The following is a 23,576-nucleotide window of genomic DNA, read 5'->3' as shown; positions in this document are numbered from 1 at the left end:
ATTTTTTCTTTCTATTTATTACATATGTTACCTAAGTTCTCTGCATTGGCCCATCAGTAAGCTTCTGAATCATTTTTATTGGTTCTTTTAATGGTTTTGAAACCCTTTAAGGGCCTTTGTACCATGTAAACCTGTGGGTTTACATGTGGGTTTGTGGGTTTACATGTGAGACAGTTGGTCCCTTTGTCTTCTTTGAATATGGAGTTTGAATGGAAAATGGATTGAACTAGTATTTTAAAACCATTTGCCTGGAATAGTCTGTAAATGCATTATCATGGGACAATGCCGCATTGTGCCTCTGTTTGGATTTAGCTCTTACAAAAGTGGACATACACAGAGTTCTGGAAAGTAGCGCTCAGTGTCAGATGAAAGGACAGCTGCTGCCAAAGTTGTCATCAATTAATCAACTTCAACACACTGTTCCACATGGATGTCAGCGCTTCCAAACATTGGCCACAAAAACCTGACATCGTCTGGTGCAGTCGCGGTTATTCTTTTCTCTTTCGATTTGTAACGAATAAAAACATTGAAATAAAAATCCATTCAAATGTAAAGTTTAACACATGCCAACAGTATTTTTCTGCACCAGCTCTCTGACGAGTCGCTACTGGTTTCCAACTAAGAGCAATGCAGTATTGAAAGAAAACACACATGACAATCACAACAAAGCATGATACCAGCTTTTCTCAAAGTCTGGAACACAGACAATTAACAGATAGTAGGATTTTTCCCTCAACCAGCAGGAAAAGCATTCTGTCACAGTAACCATTGAAGTACTCATTTGGTGTTGACAGAAGTGAAAAATATATAGATTATTTTGTTGTGTTAGGTTAGATGTTAATTGTTTTCAAATTGTTTTGAAAGAGGCCCAAACCTTGGACACTTTTATTTAAGTCAAGTCAGACAGTTATAATTGTAGGGGTTTACTGTGTAACACCAATGAACAAGAGTTGATCAAAGTTACAGAAAAGATTGATGTGAAATAGAAACATATATGGATCTTTTTTATAGACTGTGTGCATTATTTCATTGATTATAACAAGAAATTATTGTTTATTGTTGCTGTTTTTAGTGATCAGGTCTTTGCATTAGTCTTTTGCACCCTGACAACTTGCACGCTGGTACTTTGGTCCATATCTCGAGTGAAAGAAAAAGAATAGTGCAAGCATCTTTTACCTGACCAACTTTTCTTGAAGTTTTAATAGTTGATAAAGGCAGATCAGCATATTTCTGCTCCACATTTAGAAGCCGACTGCCTGTGCTGTGTCAGAGCCAAAGAATCTAGCACAAACATTTCTGTCACTCTTCAACATAATCCTGTCAGTCATCCCTGTGACTGGAAGGAAACAACCAACAGTGTCAGGAAGGTCCTTTTTAAAGAGGGTAACCAATGTATAGGATTGAGAGTTTCAGTTGCTTTATGCTTTTCTACCGGAGTTAACACGATTGACGACTTGTTTTTTGGACAAAGTGAGCCTTCGGGGTTAGATGCAGTATAGATATGGGGTTTTCTAAAGGACTTTTCTCACTGTGTCTCTCCCAGCATATATTGAGGACTTGGCCCGTAGTGTGGAGCAGAGCCGACGTTTGATCATTGTTTTGACGCCAGAGTTTGTTGCCAAAAGGGGGTGGAGCATCTTCCAGATAGAGACACGCCTCCACTCAATGCTGGTTACCGGGGAGATCAAGGTCTGTCACCACAGTACTTATGCATGATATCATTCAAACAGCAGTTTATGTTATAAAATCAAAAATGACAAGGATGTAGCATTTCCCTTGTAACTGTGCTACTACTACTCAGCCATCACTACGCTAACAGCCTCACATTGTTTCATCTGGAATCCTTTGATAAAGTCCTTGACATCTGGTTCAGTTAGGAAAGCATTCTCATAATCATGACGCTCCCTACACTATACGTTTACTGATAATTCTTCTCACGTACCTTTCCACTAGCAAATTAAAGCATCTGATCTACAAGCCGTTAAACGTTATGTCATTACTTCACAGATTTTTTTCTTTAAACTTCTCCATTTTATCCTGAAACTTGTTTCTTAGTTGACATTTGTCTCTGTGTCTGTCCAGGTGATCATGATAGAGTGTGCTGATTTAAAGAATGTTATCAACTACCAAGAGGTGGAAGCCCTTAAGCATACAATCAAGGTATGGACCATAGGACATGTGTGACAAGAATAGAGTAAGCAGATGAAATATGCATTTAGGGGTCTATTCTCCCATCTGGAATTAAGCACTTTTTTGCGCGCCTGCAGTTACGTGCTTCTCTCCTATGCGTATTCTCTGGTCCAGGCTGCTGACACGCCCACTGCGCGTAAGGTAGACCAAAAGCGCGTATGTATGAATGAAGGCGGGTTGAAGGGCTGTCTAGAAATCACGAAACATGGAGTTTTCCCAACGCTTGTAAATGTCATTGAAATCCATGAAAATGATAAAGTTCGCTTTTAATTTGCAACACCGTCATTGATGAACAATATAACAGGTTGATTTGATCAGATCACTGATCAGATTATTGCAGTGTGACTGAGTCACAGTTAAAATATCTTTCCTTGATTATCATCACCTTCATCATCATCATCATTATCATCGCTGTAAAGCGTGATTGAGTTAGATGTGCTGGAGATATGAGGAAATAACCCGGCTGCAGAGCGTCCTGCTTTAATACAGAGGGATGTTTGCAGTGAAACAGAACTATTGGCTTCCATAATACGCTGTTTTTAATATAAATTGTTTAAAGCGACCTGAGCTGAGCCTCATTAATATATGTGTAGGAACAGTTTGTGGTCCATCCTCATCCGCATATGACAGCTTGTTTCACTCTGTAGTGGATCAAACTGTGACTTTCTGTTGGACATAGTATGAAAATAGTTAAATCACTGTGACCAACTTGGACAGAAGTCTGCGTCTGTCAGAGTTTTAATTAACCACGCAGCAGCAACTGAGTGATCACAGCTGCTGCTGCCCGACGCACAAGTCCGTGTGGCTTCAAATGTAACTAAGTCTATATTTCTAGTGCAATATTATGTTTCACCTTATCGGGGCACTGCACTTATTCCCGGGTTAGAAGCGCGTAAGAGGAAAAGGATTTACGCACACCGGAGAATGCGCGTAAAGCCAGATTTGAATGGGAACACCCACATTTCAGTGCTGCTCCACCCACAGTGCATAACTGGGATGAGTGTGCACAGCGACTGACTTTAGTACAGGGGGAGAATAGCACACAGCCAAAAACAGTGTCGCTGCGTTGCTTTTTGGACTTACACACATGGGAGAATAGAGCCCTTAGTTATTAAATAAACCCTTCTGTCTTGAGGTTTTATCCATCATCAAATGGAGAGGTCCAAAGAGCAATGAGCTGTCCTCGAAATTTTGGAAACAAGTGGTCTATGAGATGCCTGCTAAACGCAGAGAGACTTTATCCAGGCGTCAGGTAAGCCCATGTCAAAGAATCAAGAACACAAACATGAACTCACTTGCTTAGTGAAACCTATTGAACAGTTTAAGGTTAATCGTTGATCAGCATTTCACATAGAAGCTGCTCAATGTATCTAGACTTAACAGGATGCTTAAAGCTGCTGGAGAGGCCTTTTTTTAATGATCAGATACTGTAAATCCATAATGTCGGCCTCATAGATCAATAATATAATAATGCAGTTTGAAAGTTCTGCTCAAATTTTTGCTTCCACCATAAACACTCCGTTTGTTGACATTTTCATAAAATATTTGCACTATGCATTGTGGGATGTGGAGTCCCCTTGACCCTAGGTTCCCAAAGTGGGGTATGGGTACCCCCAGGGTTATGCAAATTGTCTTAGATACATGAATAGAAATTAGGTACATGAATAGAAATTAAAAAAACATTAATTAATGCACTTAAGTTTGTACTTATAACTCATACATAAAGTATGTAAGACACCAACAATATCCAAGCAATAAGTGACATATCAGTCCCTGCAGGATTTGCTCTTTCAAGTTTCATGAATATTGGGCCCAATTTTTATTTAATTTGTGGAAATTGTGTTAAATAATTGCAGGAAAATTTACTTTTTTGAACAATTTTAAATGTATAATGACTGCAGTCATGAGGAAAAAAACATGGGAAAATTGCGATTCTCCAAATATTGTGGAATATACATTGAATTTGTGTCTTTAGATATCTGAGATATCCTAGATGATTTATTTACAACTGAATTATTTGGTAATCTGGATAATAATTTATGTTTTTAACTTTCTTCTGCAAGCCGAATTTGATGGTCTAAAGGGCCAGATTTGTGCTGTAGGGCTACGTGGTATATGACATTACATTATTATGTTTTTATGTGTGCAGGAGTAGGGGGTACGTGGCTTCAGGTTAAATGTGTGAAGGGGTACGGGACTGTGAAAAGTTTGGGAACCACTGCACTAGACGGATGCATAGAAGTGTTTTTACTTTGTTATTACTACGATTTCTTCTGTTTGCAACAAAAACTCTGCCAAAGTCACTTCCCAACACAATTCTGGTGTTTTCACAGACTTAAAGTTGTGACCAAACAATGGTGAATGTTTATATTGGGGTTGACGCTGAAAGATCTTAATCTAGCGAAAACTGAATGTCTCGCAGAGTGAGGTGAAATCATGGGGAATACCGGAAACAAATTGGAACAAAAATGGTGTCCATTGAGTCACTGTCCTCCTTGTCTTGCAAAGAAACACAAGAAATCAGGGAAGAATTCATTAAAAACACCTCTATGCATTTGTTTACTGGACTCCACATCCCACAATGCAATGCACCATTATTTTCCGAAAGTGTTTATGGTAGTGATGAAAATAAATATTCGAGCTGCATTTTCAATCTCTTACATCTTTTACCAAACAAATAATCTGTATGTGTTTGTCTGATATAAATAGTTTTGTCGCCAGCAGCTTTAATATAACCTGTGATTTTAATGGATCAATAAAAATTAGCAAAAGGCTTCAATCTTTATCAAAATGAAGTCTTGTTTTATAAATGTTTTAAATAGGAACTTGTAAAATGCCTGTGCCTGTGTCGCCACAAATTTGACACAAAAACACACAGTGGGTGTAGGATATGTCGCTTCAGGTGTCTGTGCATTCACTAAGACCTTTTAAATGTCAGCAAAAAATAAATAAAAATGGTAATATATGGATATATTAATCACTGCAAGATAACATGTTTACCATGCGTTAACACTCCAGGAGCTTTATGCCCTGATTAGCAAATTAATTTTAAATTAAATTAAAATTATATTAAACTGCCTACTCTTCCTTCAGGTCCTGGACTCGGGTGAACAGGGTCTTTTTGGTGACCTACAGACGACCGTCTCTACTATTGCCATGACAACCACCTCTGCATCCTTGGCGCCCCCTAATGACAACCGCCATAACCATCATCAGGTCAGTGGAGGCACATGTCGGAGTATGAGGTTGCACTAATACACACATTTAGAATGAATATATCAATCATTTTTGATTATCCTGGATGTTCTTATCCACATTTCAACAATGTTCGATCTGTTAAATGTGTAAGAATCAAATATGTTGTACATGTTGATTTTATTAGGGCTAATATGGGTCCAAATGTGAACACAAAGATTTTCTAGTGCTAAAAAAAATTGTTGTATTTATTAGGGCTGGGTGACAAGCCTGGAAAAAATTAATTGTGATATAAATGCTTCATATCACTCGATATTGATAATTATTGAATTTTTGAATCCTATTAAAAATAAGGACCAAGAGAAGAAAAGGCTGAATGCAAGTATTTTAAACATAATTTTTTAAACAAATAGAAAAGATCAATACAATTATGGAAGAAAAAAACTGTCAAATAAAGAAATAATATGCAAAATATTTTGTATTTTTGTAAATTCTAAATCATTATAATTTAATAATAAAGTAATATTTTTTTTCTTAATGGAGTTCAATTAAATTATTGAACTTACTATTCCACATATTTTCTATTGATATTGATCACATCGGTATCGCTATATATATTGTTATTGTTTTATTGCCCAGCACTAGTATTTATTTCTATACAGATTGCCTTGGCGACGGAGATCCCTGACTACAACCAGATGACCCTGCCACTAGGAGGGGGTCACACAGCCACAGCAGCCCAAATGCGGCATTTTTGTCGCAGCTATGAGTTCCAGCTCCCCCCACAGTCCTCCTCTATCTCACCCCCACTCCCGCCTCCCTCCACAGTGCAGTTTTCCACTCTGGGTCCCGGGGGGCGCCATGTTTACTGCAACATCCCTATGACACTGCTGAACGGACAGGTGGGAGGAAAGATCTCTGGTTTTTGTCAGCATTTGATAGTCTTTAGAATCAAGATCTGTAGAGTATTTTCCTTCTACTGTTTTTGCATGTACTCCGTTTTTTTTCCCCAATAAAATTAAAATGCCTCTTTTCTCCCCAGGGGTTCAGAGCAGCTCACTGGGGAACAAGAGGTCTGTGTGGATAAAAGAGAACATAGAAAGATAATAACACCTACTTATTTATGTATTTATTAGTTTGGGAAACAGTAATCATATACAGCTATGTTCTCACCCATGAAACTACTGTAGTACACTGTTAGCATGCAGCAGGATAGTACACTGTAGAATAAAGCACCTGTTTTCTTTTCTTGGCTATAGCTACATAATGGAGAAGATTTGTGCTCACCACTGTGGTGCTGTGTGTTTCCTAGATGCCTCAGAGCAGTACGCTTGGAAAGAAGCCCAAACTGCACCTGAACAGCACATTCGTACCTCTCACCAGAGAACTAAGCTCTGACATCTGGTAGATGGACAACCCAGCTGGACCTGGAATAAGGACGCGTTTACACTTTGGACCAACTTTATGTGAATTGGTTGGTGAACCAAACTGTGTACAGACTTGACTTTGGAAGCTTCTACGGACCCTTTCAACCTCTTTGTCACAGGTTGTACTGCTTGAGAACTCAATAGAGCTTTCTCCCCTGTTGGGTGTACAGACTATAGACTACTCCTTGGCAGATGGAAATCAGTCGAGCTCTCTCTGGTTTCAGAACATGCCATTCATTGGTACTAACTGGGATGGATAAATGGATACATCCACCTAAGATAAACTTTCATGTATTTCCAACTCTTGGAGGATGAATGGTTAGCCATTAAGCCTGAAAACAAACATGACACATTATGCTCTTGGCCCACTCTGGTGTTGTAGACAGGCTTAAATGCATGGATTTAGTACCAGAGAAATAACTGTATATGCAGTAGTCCATCTTGTTCAACTGATTGCTGAGTTTGGAGAAACGGGGTTCGGGTTTGAGTGGGGGGAAAAACATGTTTTCTCATTCTACTGATATACCTGCCATTTGAAAAACCAGCTGATTAGTGAAATACTGACACACCAGAAACATAATTGACAAAATGAATGGCAGGTTTTCTATTTTAAAGAGTTCTCAAAATGTCTACCTACTTATCATGAGGATGTCTTTTAGTTAGAAGAGGTACAGATTTGTACCAACTGGCCAGCCTGTGGATAGTTTCCTCATCGGTTGGGAGTCTAGTCTGATTGACTCAAATGGTTATCAGCTGGAGAGGTGCAATGAATTATTGAGTGAAGAAATGACAAATTCAGTTGGTTTTACCTTCTGAGAAAGCACAGTATGCTGCAGGTGGAAACTGCAAGGTAGAGTTTGTTTCTGCTGTTGGAGCTAATCTTGAGGCACAGGCCAGGGAGACTAAATCACCAATTTCATGTGACCAATCGGCCAATGGATGATGGTCAATTTTTACTACCAAACAAAAGACTTAGCTTTTTGTATTTGCATGACCACCCATTTAGATTGAAGAAAACAATTTAAAAAAAAAAAAGATATATAGATGAAAGAATGACAGACACAATCAGTTGTCGCGGCAGTTTTCAATGTCTGCGTAATATAGAAATCTTAAATTTGGTGCGTGTATTTGTTTTTTTGTCTGGCCTTGACAAAAAGAGAAAAAGTGACAAATGGAATGAGGAGGTACCCCCCTTCCAAAATCTTTTAAGTATCTATTTTTGTCTGGATTTATTTATTTGCCTTTGTGGTAAGTAGTTTTGTTTGTTTGTTTGTTTTTTAAATACCAAGCTTTGTTTTATTGTCTGTTTCATAACAGTAATCTTTGTACAGCCTCCATAATTTCTATATAGATCTATACATGACAGTGATTTTTTTTTTCCCCTCCGATTTCTGTTTACACCATCATTAAGACTGTGAGGTCCTGATCCTCTTGTTTAATTCTTCTTTTTTTATTGGATGGTTGGATGGATGGATGGATGGATGGATGGACAGATGGATGGACAGATAGATGGATGGATGGATGTCTCATGGCAGTGTATCCCTGCAGAAAGGATGATGGAACAACTCGTCAAATGGGGCAGCACTACTTCCAACTTGTCGGACCACCTTCATTATTGTGAGCTTTAAAAAAAAAAAAAAAAAAAAAACGGAATTATTACCATAATATTTAAGCAAAATTGGTCATGTTTTGCATTTACACTGTCATTGTCTGTTTAGAACCAATGAATTCTGGATATTTGAGATTGTTTGATACAATAACATTTGAATTGTTATATTCGATGGCAATATACAGTATAGTGTTGTCCTTTTTTTGTTTTTCTTTTTTTCTGCTCATGTGTTGATCTTTTTTTGGAATTGAATTGTTGATTAACTTTCCTGTCGTGTTCACCCCTCCATCCTTACTTTAGTGTCCCTGGTCAACTTTAACCAGCCTGTTTTTACTGTCCTTACATGAAAACAAAAAAAAAACATTTTTACTCACCAAATTATTTACATAAATACAGATATGCAATGAAGAGTATTCCAGAAATGTTTTTTGTAAAAAAAAAATGAAAACCAGAGACCAAACTAAGAGATTATTAACATGAATATTCATCAGTGTGTGTGCGTGTGTCATGTGTGTGTTCTCTGATAAATAAACAGTACCTGGTTATCCATTTGTTTCCTATGGCAGTCACATTTGATGGGAACACCATACAAAGTTGACTAAACCCCTCAAAATTTAATGAAAGTGATGATCATCACTTTTATACGTTTAAGTATACAGTGTGAATGATATCGTAATTAAATGTAAAACCCAATATTTCTGAATTTGTTAAATTGTTGATCAGTCAGATTAGACCCGAACACGACAGGAAGGTTAAATATTTCAATTGAGAGCAAATAAAGATTATATGAGTTGTTTTATATTTTGGGAATACTGCTGTCTGTTATTCTTTCTCCTGCTTTCCTCTGCCTTCACTGGATTCTAATTCCTGTCTTGGGCTTCGCCTTAATTTTCAGTGCTTTCCTTGTGTTTCAGTCCAACAACACCATTAAAAACACAAACTGCTCCTTGTTTTGTATTAATACAAGCCTAACCCTTTTTGCAGAGGTTGAGTTGACTTCAAATAAAAGGGGACAGAAGAGGAAACACAAGGGAAATGGTTAGAAGTTGGAGTTATGGCTTAACTGATTACACAACACAATAAGTACAACTGTAATACAGTACTGCATTTACACTCTCACCTTAAAATAGTCGACTTTTCCCCACCTCTTCCATGTTCTAACCCTGACTCCCTCTTCCCTGTTTCCTTTCCCCTCACAGGTGCAACACTGCCCTTTCTTTTTATATTTTATATTTTCCCTTTAGTAAAGTGTTTCTTACCCTTCCTTAGGGAAGGCTGGTGATGGTCACAATTATGCAATAAAATAAATTCATTTATTTAATTGCAATAATAAAACATGCATTGCACTACATGTAGACTACAGTGTTGACCTTCGACAGCATGTGCAGACAAGATTAAAAAATAATAATCATGTTTTAGCAGCTCTTTAAAGCAAAAGCATCGACTGTAAAAGTTGACAGCATTTTAGGAAACACTTCAAGAATGATCACTTTTGGATTTGAATTTGGTGTCTACAAGGAGGTAAAGTACTTGTTTGAATACATAATGTATTAGCCCATTGGTTATAACATGGTAGGTGGATAAATGACCACAATCATACCTGACTGTCTTTTTAATACAGTCTGTAAAAATATATTTGCATAGTTTTTATTTCACATTCCACCATCTTTATTCCTCAGTTAAAGCAGCAGTTTAAGTTTTTTTTTTTTTGGTAAAAAATCCATAATCATTTAATTGTATTGCATATTGTAATCCAAAATATTCTGAGTGGACAGTGAATCTCTGCTTCTTCTCCTGGCCCTGTGACTTCAGCCAATCAGAGATCTTTCTATTGATCCTATGAGCAGTTTTAACCGTTACTATTGGCTGCTCGAGTTGTTCGTCAAAACTCGATGTGCATCCCATGGCTTTATATTCCAGCTGAAGTCTCTAATGTGGCTTTTGGCACAGCGGTTACACGGCAAATCTAGAGGAAAAAGGAAGACCGAGGTGGAGAAGCAACAGAATAAAGGCACAAACGTGTTCAGGAGGAACGCTGTCCGCGGAGTCGGTGTGAGCAGCGATCTGTGAGCGACCCGCTTTCAGTCAGCACAGTCCGCACCAAACAGATGGAATAAATAGCTTATTAAAATGATTTAAAGTGGAAAGAACAAACCCATTTCATCTGCTGTGTGGACGGAGTGTGTCTGTTCTGATCGGCTGAGATTAGCTGCTTGTGTTTGAGCAGCATATGTGACTCTGAGCCTTCTTTTGTCCTTACAGCAGGTAGTGATACGTGCTTTCATGTCTCATATCATATCAGAAAACGCTCCAATAGCACTAGATAAAGTTCTTACATTTGTTATGAGTCTTTATGGAGAAAACAGTCACAAAGAGTGGAGAGGGGGGAGCGTGGAGCGCCTGACGATGCTACAAACCCCAGCTTTAACTGATGAAAATGTTTATTCGTACGGTTGCTGTACGGACAACCCCCGGTGCTATTGGTACATTTACCGAAGTACACGTACGTAGCGTCTTAGGGTTAGGTTTTAACCCTATATTGCAACAATTTTTAGGGTTAGGGTTAGTTTTACAGTTAGGTTTAGTCTTAGTCACGTGACCTAAACTGGCCAATGAGGGGCGCTGCGTATGGATAGAATGTCGGTATACTGATACGGCAACCTTACGGATAACCACTGCCTTAAGTGATTGTCTGATTTTTCCCTATCCAAAATAAATAGCCTACACATCCACTCAAATGTAGTCCCAATCCTCCAAATCATCTGTCTTGTTAAACAGTTAGATTGAACATGACTCCTGTCCAGGTTTTTTTCTTCTTTTTTCCCCCTTCATCAAATCTTCACCACCTGTCAGTCATAACACTGGACAGCAGCAAGATCTGACTGTTACTCCTGTATATCAAAGTGCAATATGAGATTTTCAGAGATGTTGTTGATGCCAACTGGAATGCAGCAATATTTTGGAAAATTGAGGGTAGGAATATAGATTTCTGAGAGTAGATTTCTCTGTGAATTTACATAAAAGATGAATGAACTTTTTAAATCCCGTTCATACATCTTACGGACATTATGTTCACAAAGCACAATCACAGAATCACACAAGGTGTTGATAAAGCTGCCATTTATAAGTAACAGAATGTGCAATGTGTTTCCCATGGTGAGAAATCAATCCATTAACTTTATTAAAGGGCACAGGACATGATTTAAAACTGCTCCTTTTTACTTTTGTCACAATATCCTACTACTCCTTTATTTAAAAGTCATGCTCAGTTAGCCATTACTAGTATATTATTAAGAATGTTTTTTACTATAAAGTAAATAGTGTGCTTTGGTGACAGTTTAAAAAACATACACTCATTTCATAATGCCAAAGGAGCCCTCAAAGATGCACAGGCATCAGAGAAATCCTTTCTTTTGAATTGTTTAAATTTTTGGAGTCTGCCTCATAAAAAGGAGAAAACAAACAGCAGAGTGTGTAACTTGCACCTCCAAGTTGGCATGTTGGATCTTGTTGTCCCCACATTCGTTGGAGGGCGGTTCCAAAGTTCCCGTTTAACTCTACCTGTCTTTAATTGCATTTCTCACTAGCAGTGTCTGATGCTGGGATAAACACTGCTGTGCATCTATCTCACACTCTTCATCTCAAGCCACTAACCCTCAGGACATTTAGACACTAACATCCTCACTACCACCAACCGCGTCTTGGATATAAATCCATTAGCTTCATCCACAATGCCGAAGAACTGCAAATGGTAAGAAATTATGTAAGATACGATATTGTTATAGTTAAAGGAAAAATATGATCTTATTATCTTACATCGATAACAGTGCTGATTACTTTCTTGTTCCAAATTGTTTGATTGCAAAAGTCTATCAGAAGTAAAGTGACTGAAATTACTTTTAGCTCCACTATCTTTAACGCAGTGTATGAAACCTGTACATTGACAGTAATACAGATCTTTTAGGTTTTTGTGCTGCTGACATCATATGAACTCTGAGACTGCACAAGGACGCGTGTCCCTACTTGTCCTTTAGTCTGCCCTGAAATTCTCTTAAATCCACAAACAAAGGGAGATGACGACTTAAAACTGTCATTGAGAGAGAGATGCTTCAATTTCAATTTGAGTTTGTTGTTGGTCTTTGTGGCTGCACATATTATGAAAGAGTATGAAAGAATATTACTTGCGCTTTTCCTGATTTGAATCATATATTGTGACGTGTAATCAAACCAGTGCATGTTTTCATTCACAATTATTCTTGTTTGTATAAGTCTGTGTCTTACCATTAATCAAACCATATCCTTCGTATACAAAGTGATGCCACCACATAGTGAAATGTAGTGTTGTGGTAGTCGAGACCGGTCTTGAGACCAAATTTTAAAGGTCTCTGTCTCGTCCCGGACTCTGAAGCATTTTGACTCGGCCTTGTCCCGGACTCGGGATTTTCCGTCAAGACCGTTCGAGACCAGCACTAATTCCTGCTATTTTTAAACTTTTTTATAATGTGATAATAACAAGGAGAAGAACGGGATAAAACAATCTTTTATTCATTTTTACTTACTCCGCCTCTGGGTTCTAGTGCCTGCTTCCGGTGAAGCCTGTTCCGTTTACCGAGGTCCTTGTGTGTTTAATAAGTTTGTGTGTGTCCGTGTGAAAGTCCGCATGTTAATGCCTCTGTCCATCCAATCTTTTCATTATATCCATGTCTTTTAAGGCTGTACTCCAGGCCGCCGTCATCTTGGATTAGGTCGTCACTAGCGCGTCATCGCCGCAAGTTGCACATGCGCAGAATGTGTAAACAGTTCACAATATAATTATTTTTTTATAGTTTCTGGTTCCACTGTATCCAGAATAAGAATAAGAATAATTTTCAACAAGAACTATTGATTGATTTGTCACATGACTGTTCCCGGGTTTGAGTTTGTTTTATTTAGTTTCACATCTACCTGTAGCTCTTTGTTTTTTAGACTACTGACAACTTGTTTGTAGTTTTATTTCATAAAGTTTAACTTTTACAGTTACAGTTGGAAACCTTTGTTAATTGAATATCCTAGTTACATTACAGCAACCAAATTAAACTATATCAGCTTTTTCAAACTAAAAAATTATCTTGTGAAATCTGTGACCTGTTGACCTGCACAACTCAAAGAATCAGAATCGAGAATCATTATTTCTTGGCAGAAATGCTTTTAAACACTTGCTGTCCTTTCAGCTGACAAAAAAATCTTGTTTTCAAATATGTAGAATATTTGTGAATTTATCAGTAGCAGTAGTAGTTTTAATATTTCAGTTTCGGTTTCGGTCTCGGCTTATCTCGGTCTTGGTCTTGACTCGGTCTCGGCTCCCGAAAGTCTTGGTCTTGTCTTGGTCTCGGTGCATTCTGGTCTCGGGCAAGTCTTGGTCTCGGATAGAGTGGTCTTGAACACAACACTAGTGAAATGACTATGGCCAACATAAAATGGAATAACCAGCATTGAAACAGATTACCATATGATTACCAAAAATAATCTAAAATATATATTGCCTTGAATTTAAAATGTCAACACTGGGGATAATCATTGTGTTTTAGCTAGATTCCCATTGTCATGCATCTAAAAACAGTTTAACTGCTCACTTAACAGATTAAGGACTTGAAAGTCTAAATTAGGCAGTTCTTGCATCTTCCCATTGTTTATATTTATTGGTTAGCAAAGAATGGAAGTTTAGTGGCCAATGAGACACCCTGCACATTGGATGACTATTATTTAAATTCAAATCCAGCCAGTGCCCAGACTTATTACTCATTAAGGTTTTACCTTTTAGTTCATATGCATACAACCTTTAGGCGCTCCTCATGCTCCCTTGTAGCCTGCGGAGAGGGAGATCAGAAAGCTGCCGTCTCCAATCAGCAGCATCCCGGCTACCATAAATCCGATCATGTAGATGTCCTCCACGGAAGGCATGGATAGAAGACCTTCCACTTATTCCATGAATCCATCGTGTATCTGGCCGCAAACATTCCGCCCGGACATGCAGGCTCACCCCTGCCCGGTCTTTTTGTCAAAAAAAAAATTGATCGATTGGATGAAGTGCAGATAGAGTCACCCATTGAATCCACAAGACAGAAGACAAAACAAGCAGTTAGGGCAAATAGTTAGGAGAGTGGGAGCAGAAGAAAGTGATCGCTTAGGTATCTTTAATGAATGATTGCATGCATAATAAAGGTTGCCAAATACTAGGTAGTTGAGTAACTTCATACACTCTGATTGGAGTCAAACTTTATATGTTTATCAGTTTGTAATGTGTGCAAACAGTTCACACCTTCTGCACAGAAGTGCTGATATAAAGGTTAGAAACTCAAAAACTGACACATGAAAGTAACTTGCCGCTAATAAGGACAGCGGAAGCTACTGGCAAGTGAAGTATAAATTTGAAACCTCATTCAGCCCATTAATTAAAGAGCTAATGACTGACCATCTGCTGTAACATGACAGTGTTTGCTCTAATATAACTTTATAAACAGCTTATTTTAAGTAGCAAAGTTACAAAATAAGCCAGGTTTTTGATTAGTGAGTCAAACCACAGAGTAATATAAAAAGCATGAACCAGAGCCGAATTTATTTGATGACAAAATTCACTAAGTGGCTGGACATGTATGACCACCAGTCAATATAGTGTAGGTTGTCTTTTTCAGTTTAGTTTGGACATACGGTTGTTCATTAAAAGCATCCATCTACTTTTGTCTCCACAGTGCGAAACCTTTGGGAATAAAAGTGAGGTGCTGGTGGCTTTTGTTGATACTCTTCTTCCTGATGGGATTAGCTATATTTATATTCTACAGTCTAGACCAACAAGCATCATGGCCTATGAACCCCTGGAGGATAAGGTCATTGTCCAACCAATCTTACATCGATGTAACTACTTCAGTAGACAGCGTAAGTATTGCCAAACTCTCATCATCTGGCACCGATCATCAATCATCTTCTGCATTCTTCTTGTTCTTATTCTTCCTATTTTTATAGACTATGAGAGGAAACTGGATGGAGTACCAGAAGAAGGATGTGTTTCATTCAAAAACAGAAAACATTCTGTTCAATCTTAGCTGTATAGACAACAGATTAAGTTCTTTTCTTCAAGTGCCTTTTGCTGCACTGAAATTACTTGTTCTAGCAAAGAGCTCTACGTATCTGTCTAGTTTTAGAGGACTGAGTATTATTTATTCCTTAGCCAACAATTTGTCATCTTCAGTATTTTAAACCAAAGCACCTCAGGAAAATAACAAAATACTCCAAAGTGTTGAACAATAAATACCGTTCAACTCAAATGCATGCAAGGATTAATCATACATTTATGCTCAATGTGAACATAAAAAATGGTCTTCAGCTTTGGCTCATGCATCATAAAATATCACACTTGAATGTGCCTAGATCTCACTCCAGAAAGGAAATTTCTATTTTAGTTTAGCAAAGGAATGTGTATCTTCCCTTTGTGCCAGAGGAAGAATCAAAATAATGGTGTGAACATCAATAAAATAGGATTTTTTAATTTTTAAAAAGAAAAGAAATACAATCTTGTGTATGATGATTGCTGAAGAGAAAACTATTAATAACTTTTACCATATAATGACTTTGTTACAGTATTTTGTCGAGTACCCTCACCCGTACCAGTTCCTAATGGACGAACCAAACAGATGTCAGGAGGAAAGCCCTTTCCTAGTCCTGATAATCCCAGTTGAACCCCACAACCAAGAGGCCCGCAATATAATCCGCAACACATGGGGAAAGGAAACTATGGTCCTTGGCCATGTGGTCAGTCACTACTTCCTACTGGGGCTGTCCACAGAAGGGTATGGTACCAAGGCATTCCAGGAAGAAGTAAGTTCATGGAAGTTTCAAAATATTCTTCACCTAAAATACTCCAGGGGGGAAGAAGAGTAGCCAATTATGTGTGTAGGTGTAAGCAAAGTTTGAAACAGTGAAACCAATTTTAATTTCCATGATTTCTTTATTTTATTTCAACATTGTTTGTGGCAGAAACAGAAAAAAGAACCAAATCCTTAATGTTCACATGTAAAACGTAGCAAGTACGATAGATTTTACTAAGATTGAAACCAAAGTGAATTATGCATAAATCTAAACGTGTTTTTGTTGTAAAGCAGACAAGCCTGTTTCTTAAAGACTACAATTACAAGATTACAATTTCATTTAGCAGGCGCTTTTATCCAAGGTGACGCAAAACGTGTGCAGTTAGAGTTAAGGGACTTGCTCAACATCTCACAGTGAGGGACCAAACCCATGACCCTCCAATTATTAATCCGCTTCCTTAACCGTTACTTCACCACTGCCTGAAAGAGTAGCTGCTGAAAACAAATTTATTTGGGTATGAAATAATGTTGTTGATTGATTTTTGTCCTACTCTTGACATTTTAATCAAAATATTTTTATTTGCATATTTTGTTGTAAAAATCTATTGAATTTTGTTATTGGCTGAAAATGGTAGTTTGTTACTGCTTCTTACATCACAAACAATGACTATTGACCCCGCCCCTCTAATGAAAATTAGCACCTGTGGACTCTGCAATCTGTGGTGTGTAGGTTGGATTGAAAGAATTGTGAATAGAGAGGTATATTGAGTATTGAATAGATAGTTAGCATAGCATAGATTGTTCTTTGGAGATTTTATAGTATAGACTGGGCGCATGTCTTAGCTGCTTAAAGAGCCCCACCCATATTCATGGCATGTTTTTATTTCATCCAAAAGCTCATGGGTTTAGTTACTCTTTAACATTGGTTTTACTACTTTTTAAACTCAAAGTTCTGCTTTTTTTTCTCTCCTCAGTTGCTTCTTGAGAGTCAAAGACATCACGATATTCTCCAGAGCAACTTTGTGGACAGCTACAAAAATTTGACCATCAAAACAATGGTTATGTTCGAATGGCTCAGCACACACTGCTCCAACACCTCCTACGCCATGAAGATTGACTCGGATATTTTCCTAAACGTCCAAAAACTTGTTGACCTGCTTTTAAAAGCCCCTCGACAGCATTACATGACAGGACATGTGGTGAGGGACGCTCTTGTTTTGCGAAACCATGACTCAAAGTGGTTTATGCCTGTTTCTGTCTTCCCTGACTCACGATATCCACCTTATGTTTTAGGACTAGGCTACGTGTTCTCTTTGGATTTACCCAGGAAAATACTGGGGGCGTCTTCACACATCAGAGCAGTTTATATTGAAGACGTGTATGTGGGTCTGTGCATGAAACATGAGGGAATTGAGGTGACAGATCCTCCTGATGGGGGTTTGTTTCAAGCTGGTATGCCTTTTTACAGAAACGGCTGTTACTGGACCTCAGTCATTACAACAATACTGAAGAACTCCAAGCAGCTTGTGGACATATGGGGATTGTACGAGACCCAGACACAAAGCGGCTGCTGATCTATTTGAAATGTTGTCCTAAAGAAACTGTGACTTAATGAAGATGGAATACTTTATCAGTAGTCCCTCCACTCTCTCTCCTCTGTTCAATGTTATGTCCAAAACACAACAATCAGTCCTTTCTGATATTATGGACTAACTTCTCTGAGTGACCTCAATATTTTCCTGTAGTCCTGTCCATCTTCTTCTCTACTACCAGCTGTTCTATTCCTTCAATCTGAAACATGGCTCCTGTCTCCAAACCATTGCCTAGAGCTCCTTCTCTGATTCTGAATCATCCCATTCACTCATCTTGATCCACTCCACCCTGCCTGCACTCTTTACTTCAGATCCTTTCTTCTGTTTGTTGCGTGAGATACCTTTAGAACTTTTCCCATGGGTAACATGGGAAAAAGTTTTGACATTGTTCCCTGCCTCACCACTCAATCATAGAAGTTTGTCTGCCCTTGCTTCTGTTGACTTTTACATCTTCATTGTCCTGTGGGCACCTGCACCGGTCCATGCTTTCTGCCAACCAGTTTACCACACTCACTTCCTCACCATATCAAATGTGTAACTCCTATTCTGCGAGCTGTTGTTTGAAACCACAGGAAACATTTTTTGACCCATTTTGTGTGAATGGGTAAGTCTAAAAACATTGTTACTAATGGTGACCTAGGGTTAGGGTTAGCTGGGGGATGTTATGTATATAATGTGTTTACAAGCAGCCGATTGACAAAAAACTACATTGTACAGTGTCGTAAATAAATCTTTAATTTGATAATTTTCACCAAATCTAAGCTAATATATCAAATTCAAATGAGCCATTATATGTTACTACTGTATGTTCAAAGTGAGAGCCGTGAGAGCCGTCCATACCTACTGCTAATCACCAGATTATTTTGGTGACAGGGGAAATACATGGCTGAAATTTTTCATTAATGAATTATTACCTCAGCCAAGGAGGTAAAAATTTTCAACGGTAATTATTTAATAGGTTTTTTTGTCTGTCAGCAGGATTACGCCAAAAGTATGGAACAGATTTAACCAAAGATTTACCTTTTTCCATGGAAGACTCAAAAAACAAAAAATCCTACCGATCACCCAGCAATGGAAAGTCATTTGGAAGGGTGTGAAAAGAATACCAGAGCACTGTGTAATCAACAGCAAGCCTTGTTGTTTTTTTTTATTCATAACCTGTTGTGACATGACTGTACAAACCACATTAAACACATAATATTTTCCACTGTCCCTTGTTTGTTTGCTACACAGACACGAGTTCTCTTGAACAAGAATGAGTTCCATACATTTGACTTTCATTCTAGTTTTTCTGTTGCACATTTTTTTTGTTAGATTTAATTCTTCAATGTTCACGTACCCCATGCATTATTTGGGAGAAAGGTTTTTGTTCCATTGTCATATATTACCTGTCCTTCATTCAGGTTATTAGGCCGTTAAAAAAAGAGGTTTAAATGTTCAAACATTCAGAGCAACACAAACATACATAACAGTGGTCATTTTCATTCAGGTGCCAAATATTGACCATTTTCAACATTATTGTGCCCTAGTTTACAGTTCCACTTGTGAATATGATAAACAGTATGTAAGGCACCTACAAATTCCAAGCAAACAAAACAGTTATAACTAGTCCCTGATGGAACTTCACTTTAAAGTTAGATTTTTTTTAAACCAATTTTGATATAATTGTTAGGGCATTCTTGTGGGAGTTTCCTACTGTTTGAAATTAAAAATGACTGCAGTCATGTGCTAAAAGCATGGGGAAATTGCTAATATTAGATTTCATTGAATTTGGAATGACTGAGATATCCACAACTGAATTATTTAGTATTTTAACAAATCATACATGCATTTTAACAATATACTGAACATGTATGCTCAGGCACTTCTTGCACTTTTGTCGATGAGATTAAAAAATTGGACTGTAACAAACATAATGTTACTTCATTCTGTGAAAACATGCAAGGCTTATTTGTGTACACAACCAACTCCAAGTGCCATTTAAAAAAAATATATATATATACACAGCCTTTTTGTGACATACACACATTCAAACTATTGATCGGGAATTTTCTCCTGTTAAATAAACTACAGCTGAAATTCATCACATGAGGTAGTAGCCTACTGTTGGTTGCCATGACAACGGCTCTTGGTATTAAGGCGTCATTCATACGAGTCTTTTGTTATGCCTGTGTCAAAGGTAAACATTCACGTTAACATTTTTCCCCATGTTTTTAGAATGAAACATCAGCGTTAAACCTGAAAATGAGAACGGAGGGTGGGATTTTAAGTGCAACCTTTTATCTGTATACTTGTCCTTTTTTATTGGGTTTATCATATTTCACTTAGATTGCAAGGCAGGGTTTAGGTTGACTTTTTAGACTCTGGTTAATTCATTGGAAGATTGATTATGCATGAGCAACAGCACCCTCTTGTGTGTTTAGAGGTGTAATCTGTCAAATAAAGCATCTTTAGACTGGATATGAAAAAAAAGGTTTAAATCTTAAAAACAAAACAAAAAAACAAAAAAACAAGTGGATTCAGCCTTTATGTTTTTCTGTGTGTGTGAATTTATTGTATTTATCAATTTATCTGGGCTAACTAACCTATAATAGAAACTGTAGAACTTGTAAAATACTGTACTTACATAGAAAAAGACTGCAATGCAAATGTCCAATGTGAGCACAACTCCCTTCATCAAACATGAAACATGTGTTATGTGCATCGGGAAGATGCTTAGATATGCAAAATAGGCAAGACATTTAAAAGACATTTTATATTGTCAACATTCAGAGCAACACAAACATACATAGCAGTGCAGTGCAGGGACACAACACAGTGGTCATTTTTTCTAGTTTACAGTTCCACTTGTAAATATGATAAACACTATGTAAGGCACCTACAAATTCCAAGCCAAAAATAAACAATTATAACTAGTACCTGGAACTTCACTTTTAAGTTTCTTGATTTTTTTTCAACCAATTTTGATGTCATTGTTAGGGCAATCTTGTGGGAGTTTCCCACAGTTTGAAATTTTAAAAACGACTGTCGTCATGTGCTCAAAGAAAATTCAATGAAACTTTTAATATCTCGAGATCTCTACAAATGAATTATTTAGAATTTTAACAATTGAATATATGTATATATATTTTTTAAACTTTCTCCTGTGGGCTGAATTGGATGCTCCTGACTAATTTGGCCCCCGGGCCTTTAGTTTGACACAGGAGTGTAAAGGCAGTATAAGTCTGTAAATCTTGAACTTTACTTTGGAGACTAATTTACAAACGATCGTGTGTGTGTGTGTGTGTGTGTGTGTGTGTGTGTGTGTGTGTGTGTGTGTGTGTGTGTGTGTGTGTGTGTGTGTGTGTGTGTGTGTGTGTGTGTGTGTGTGTGTGAGGGAGCAGCTGACTGCTGTGAACAAGGCCACTTTGTGATGCCACAGAGAGACCATTCTTTGCTATGATCTCTCTCTCTCTCTCTCTCTCTCTCTCTCTCTCACAAACACACACACACACACACATACACACTTCATTTAGCGTACACATTGACACAGACAGTGACACAGACAGAGGGTGATAGAGAGTCACTGACTGTGAATCACTGACTCTCTCGGGAATGCTGACTATCATTTTATTTGTACTGTTTTATATTACAACCCCCACTTGTTTATTATGCATCTTCTGTTATTACATTATTGTTAGGCACTGCGTGCTGATTTATTTTTGCAGCTTTGTTGCGCCTGGATACAAATTGTTCAGTAAAAATATGTATTTCTCCTTCAGTAATAACTATCTGTGGTCTAACTTTTAAACCGTCCTAGATGTCAAATATATTTCTTACTACTTGCTTTACTGTTTCCTTTTCTACAATTTTATCTAAAAAACACTGAAGGACGACTTAAATGCAACAGGAAGCAGCCAACTGTTGGCTTCACAGTAAAATTCTGAGTTGTATCATTTAATCATTGATGAATTTGTCTATCAATGAATCAGAATTATTTTAATGAGTCCCGGGGCGGGGGGGGGGGGGGGGGGGGGGGGGAAGTAATTATTGATAAATTAGTATTAAATATATTATTGTAAGTATTTTTTATTATATTTTTATTATTATTTTTATTATTATTATTATTATTATTATTATTATTATTATTATTGTTATTTTATTTATTTATTTATTTAATTTTTTTTAAAGATACGTAATTAGGCGATATGAAATGTTAAATGTTTTCGGAAGAGGACTTTATTGTGGAGGGCTGTAGCGGATGTGTAATCTATGTGTTTCGGTGGTCTGAGAGTGAACTTCAGAATGGCCCCGTTGGGAGAAAATCCCGTTAGTTTGTGAGATTTTTGGTCAAAGTGAGCAAACGGCTGACATAGTATGTGAGAACAATGTCGAAGGAAAACACCACACGGAGTCTGGACAGTATAGACCTGGGCGCTTTAAGAGTAAGTTCAGAAACTGCTGCGTTTGTGTCTTTTTTTTTCATGTAAAGTGTGAGTAAACAGTGCAGGATGTGGAGGGTGTTGCTGGAATCGACCGTTACTTTTCACTAAGCTCACTGAGCACAGACTGACTGTGTCATCATGAACACGTCTTTTTCTGTCTTTTTTATGAAGCCTTAGCTTTTGTGTCATGTTTATAGGCTGCAGTGTTTACGGGGTGTATAGTATATACTATGTGCTGCTGGTGGGAAGTGTATGACATGTTTCAATGAAGCTAACAAAGTGAAAACAACCAAACAATATATATATATATATATATATATATATATATATATATATATATATATATATATATATATATATATATATATATATATATAATGTAGTTTTAGTCCAAATTTAGTCATCGGGACTGTTTCAGTGATAGTCTAGTTTTAGTCAACTATAAATTACCTACAGCATTCATTTACCATTGTTCAACCTTTTAAGGATGGATGGTATTATTGTTTTCAAATACACAAATAGATTTGATGAAATCAATGCGTATTATATATATATATATATATATATATATATATATATATATATATATATTTTTTTTTTTTTTTTTTTTTTCCATAATTTAGTTCTTGTCACTTAGAAAAATGTATTAGACCAAAATCTATGCCAAATTTTTAGGCGACAAAATTAACACTGTGAGCAAAGTGCCATGTGGTTCATGGAATTTTTAAAGCCGATGCTGATAAAGGGGGTTAAAATCTGGTATCTGATATATCAGTCAATAGCCTGTGTTAGGGGTGGGAATCTTTAGGCACCTCACGATTTTTTTAGGTCACGGTGATTCAACATCACCTATAAAACCAAATACAGACTCAAGGTAAATAAAGGTAAAGAACAAGACTAGAAAATACTTTATATCCATAGAGAACAATACCAAAATTGAAGCCAAAGAACATTAAAGATTTTTTTAATTTGGCTCCTTATTGTTATTTATTTGGCTGAAAATTCGTATTTTTAAAAAAGGTCCCACAAACTCCCAGGTGTTATAAAGGATATTTTATTTTATAAAAGGTATGTCCAGCAACATTGTTTTCAAAGCTTTCCCACTTTTTTTTTTTTTTTTTTGTAATGGATTTATTTATTATTTATTATTAATTATGTTCCAAGAGGTTCTATATCCTCTTTGGCTGGGTCTTTCTTTACAATAAAAATGTGTCTATTAATTATTCATAGTCCTTCCATTAATAGTCTCCATGCAACACCATGCAGCGTATTGTTATCCATGCAAAATTTTATGAATA

General features: G+C 37.2%; 3 protein-coding genes across 17 annotated transcripts in view; all 3 read left to right on the top strand.

Annotated features, from left to right (window-relative positions):
• The window catches only part of il1rapl2 (interleukin 1 receptor accessory protein-like 2), a 367,898-nt gene extending 359,035 nt beyond the window's left edge, over positions 1-8,863 (top strand). For all 3 annotated transcript variants that reach the window (XM_028459966.1, XM_028459965.1, XM_028459968.1), the window contains 6 exons: positions 1,544-1,689; positions 2,083-2,160; positions 3,326-3,442; positions 5,284-5,406; positions 6,048-6,287; positions 6,698-8,863. In XM_028459966.1, coding sequence (XP_028315767.1) covers positions 1,544-1,689; positions 2,083-2,160; positions 3,326-3,442; positions 5,284-5,406; positions 6,048-6,287; positions 6,698-6,793 — 800 coding nt within the window. In that variant the 3' untranslated portion in view covers positions 6,794-8,863. The remainder of the gene's footprint in view (positions 1-1,543; positions 1,690-2,082; positions 2,161-3,325; positions 3,443-5,283; positions 5,407-6,047; positions 6,288-6,697) is intronic.
• A 3,146-nt stretch (positions 8,864-12,009) lies between these two features.
• Positions 12,010-17,880, top strand: LOC114471117 (beta-1,3-galactosyltransferase 2-like). Of its 2 annotated transcripts, XM_028459714.1 has the most exons (5): positions 12,010-12,172; positions 15,150-15,333; positions 16,036-16,272; positions 17,237-17,461; positions 17,556-17,697. In XM_028459714.1, the coding sequence occupies exons 1-5, from the start codon at positions 12,153-12,155 to the stop codon at positions 17,559-17,561; spliced, it is 672 nt and encodes a 223-aa protein (XP_028315515.1). In that variant the 5' UTR covers positions 12,010-12,152; the 3' UTR covers positions 17,562-17,697. The 2 variants fall into 2 exon arrangements, with proteins under 2 accessions (XP_028315515.1, XP_028315514.1); XM_028459713.1 differs by having other exon boundaries at positions 17,237-17,880.
• Positions 17,881-22,120: 4,240 nt separating this feature from the next.
• LOC114470866 (mitogen-activated protein kinase kinase kinase kinase 4) overlaps positions 22,121-23,576 on the top strand; it is a 49,526-nt gene continuing 48,070 nt past the window's right edge. For all 12 annotated transcript variants that reach the window (XM_028459216.1, XM_028459218.1, XM_028459215.1 and 9 more), the window contains exon 1: positions 22,121-22,278. In XM_028459216.1, the coding sequence (XP_028315017.1) occupies positions 22,222-22,278 (57 nt within the window). In that variant the 5' untranslated portion in view covers positions 22,121-22,221. The remainder of the gene's footprint in view (positions 22,279-23,576) is intronic.

Source organism: Gouania willdenowi, chromosome 10 (assembly GCF_900634775.1).
Source record: "Gouania willdenowi chromosome 10, fGouWil2.1, whole genome shotgun sequence".
NCBI classification, from domain to species: domain Eukaryota; kingdom Metazoa; phylum Chordata; class Actinopteri; order Blenniiformes; family Gobiesocidae; genus Gouania; species Gouania willdenowi.
Note: the sequence above shows the minus strand (reverse complement) of the source record. Positions and strands in the feature narration are given on the sequence as shown.

Excerpts from the sequence above, each read along its gene's own strand:
- LOC114471117 (XM_028459713.1), top strand. The coding sequence starts at position 12,153 with ATGCCGAAGAACTGCAAATG. Across the intron at positions 15,334-16,035 it reads TAACTACTTCAGTAGACAGC|TATTTTGTCGAGTACCCTCA; the intron begins GTAAGTATTGCC and ends ACTTTGTTACAG. Across the intron at positions 16,273-17,236 it reads CCAAGGCATTCCAGGAAGAA|TTGCTTCTTGAGAGTCAAAG; the intron begins GTAAGTTCATGG and ends TTCTCTCCTCAG.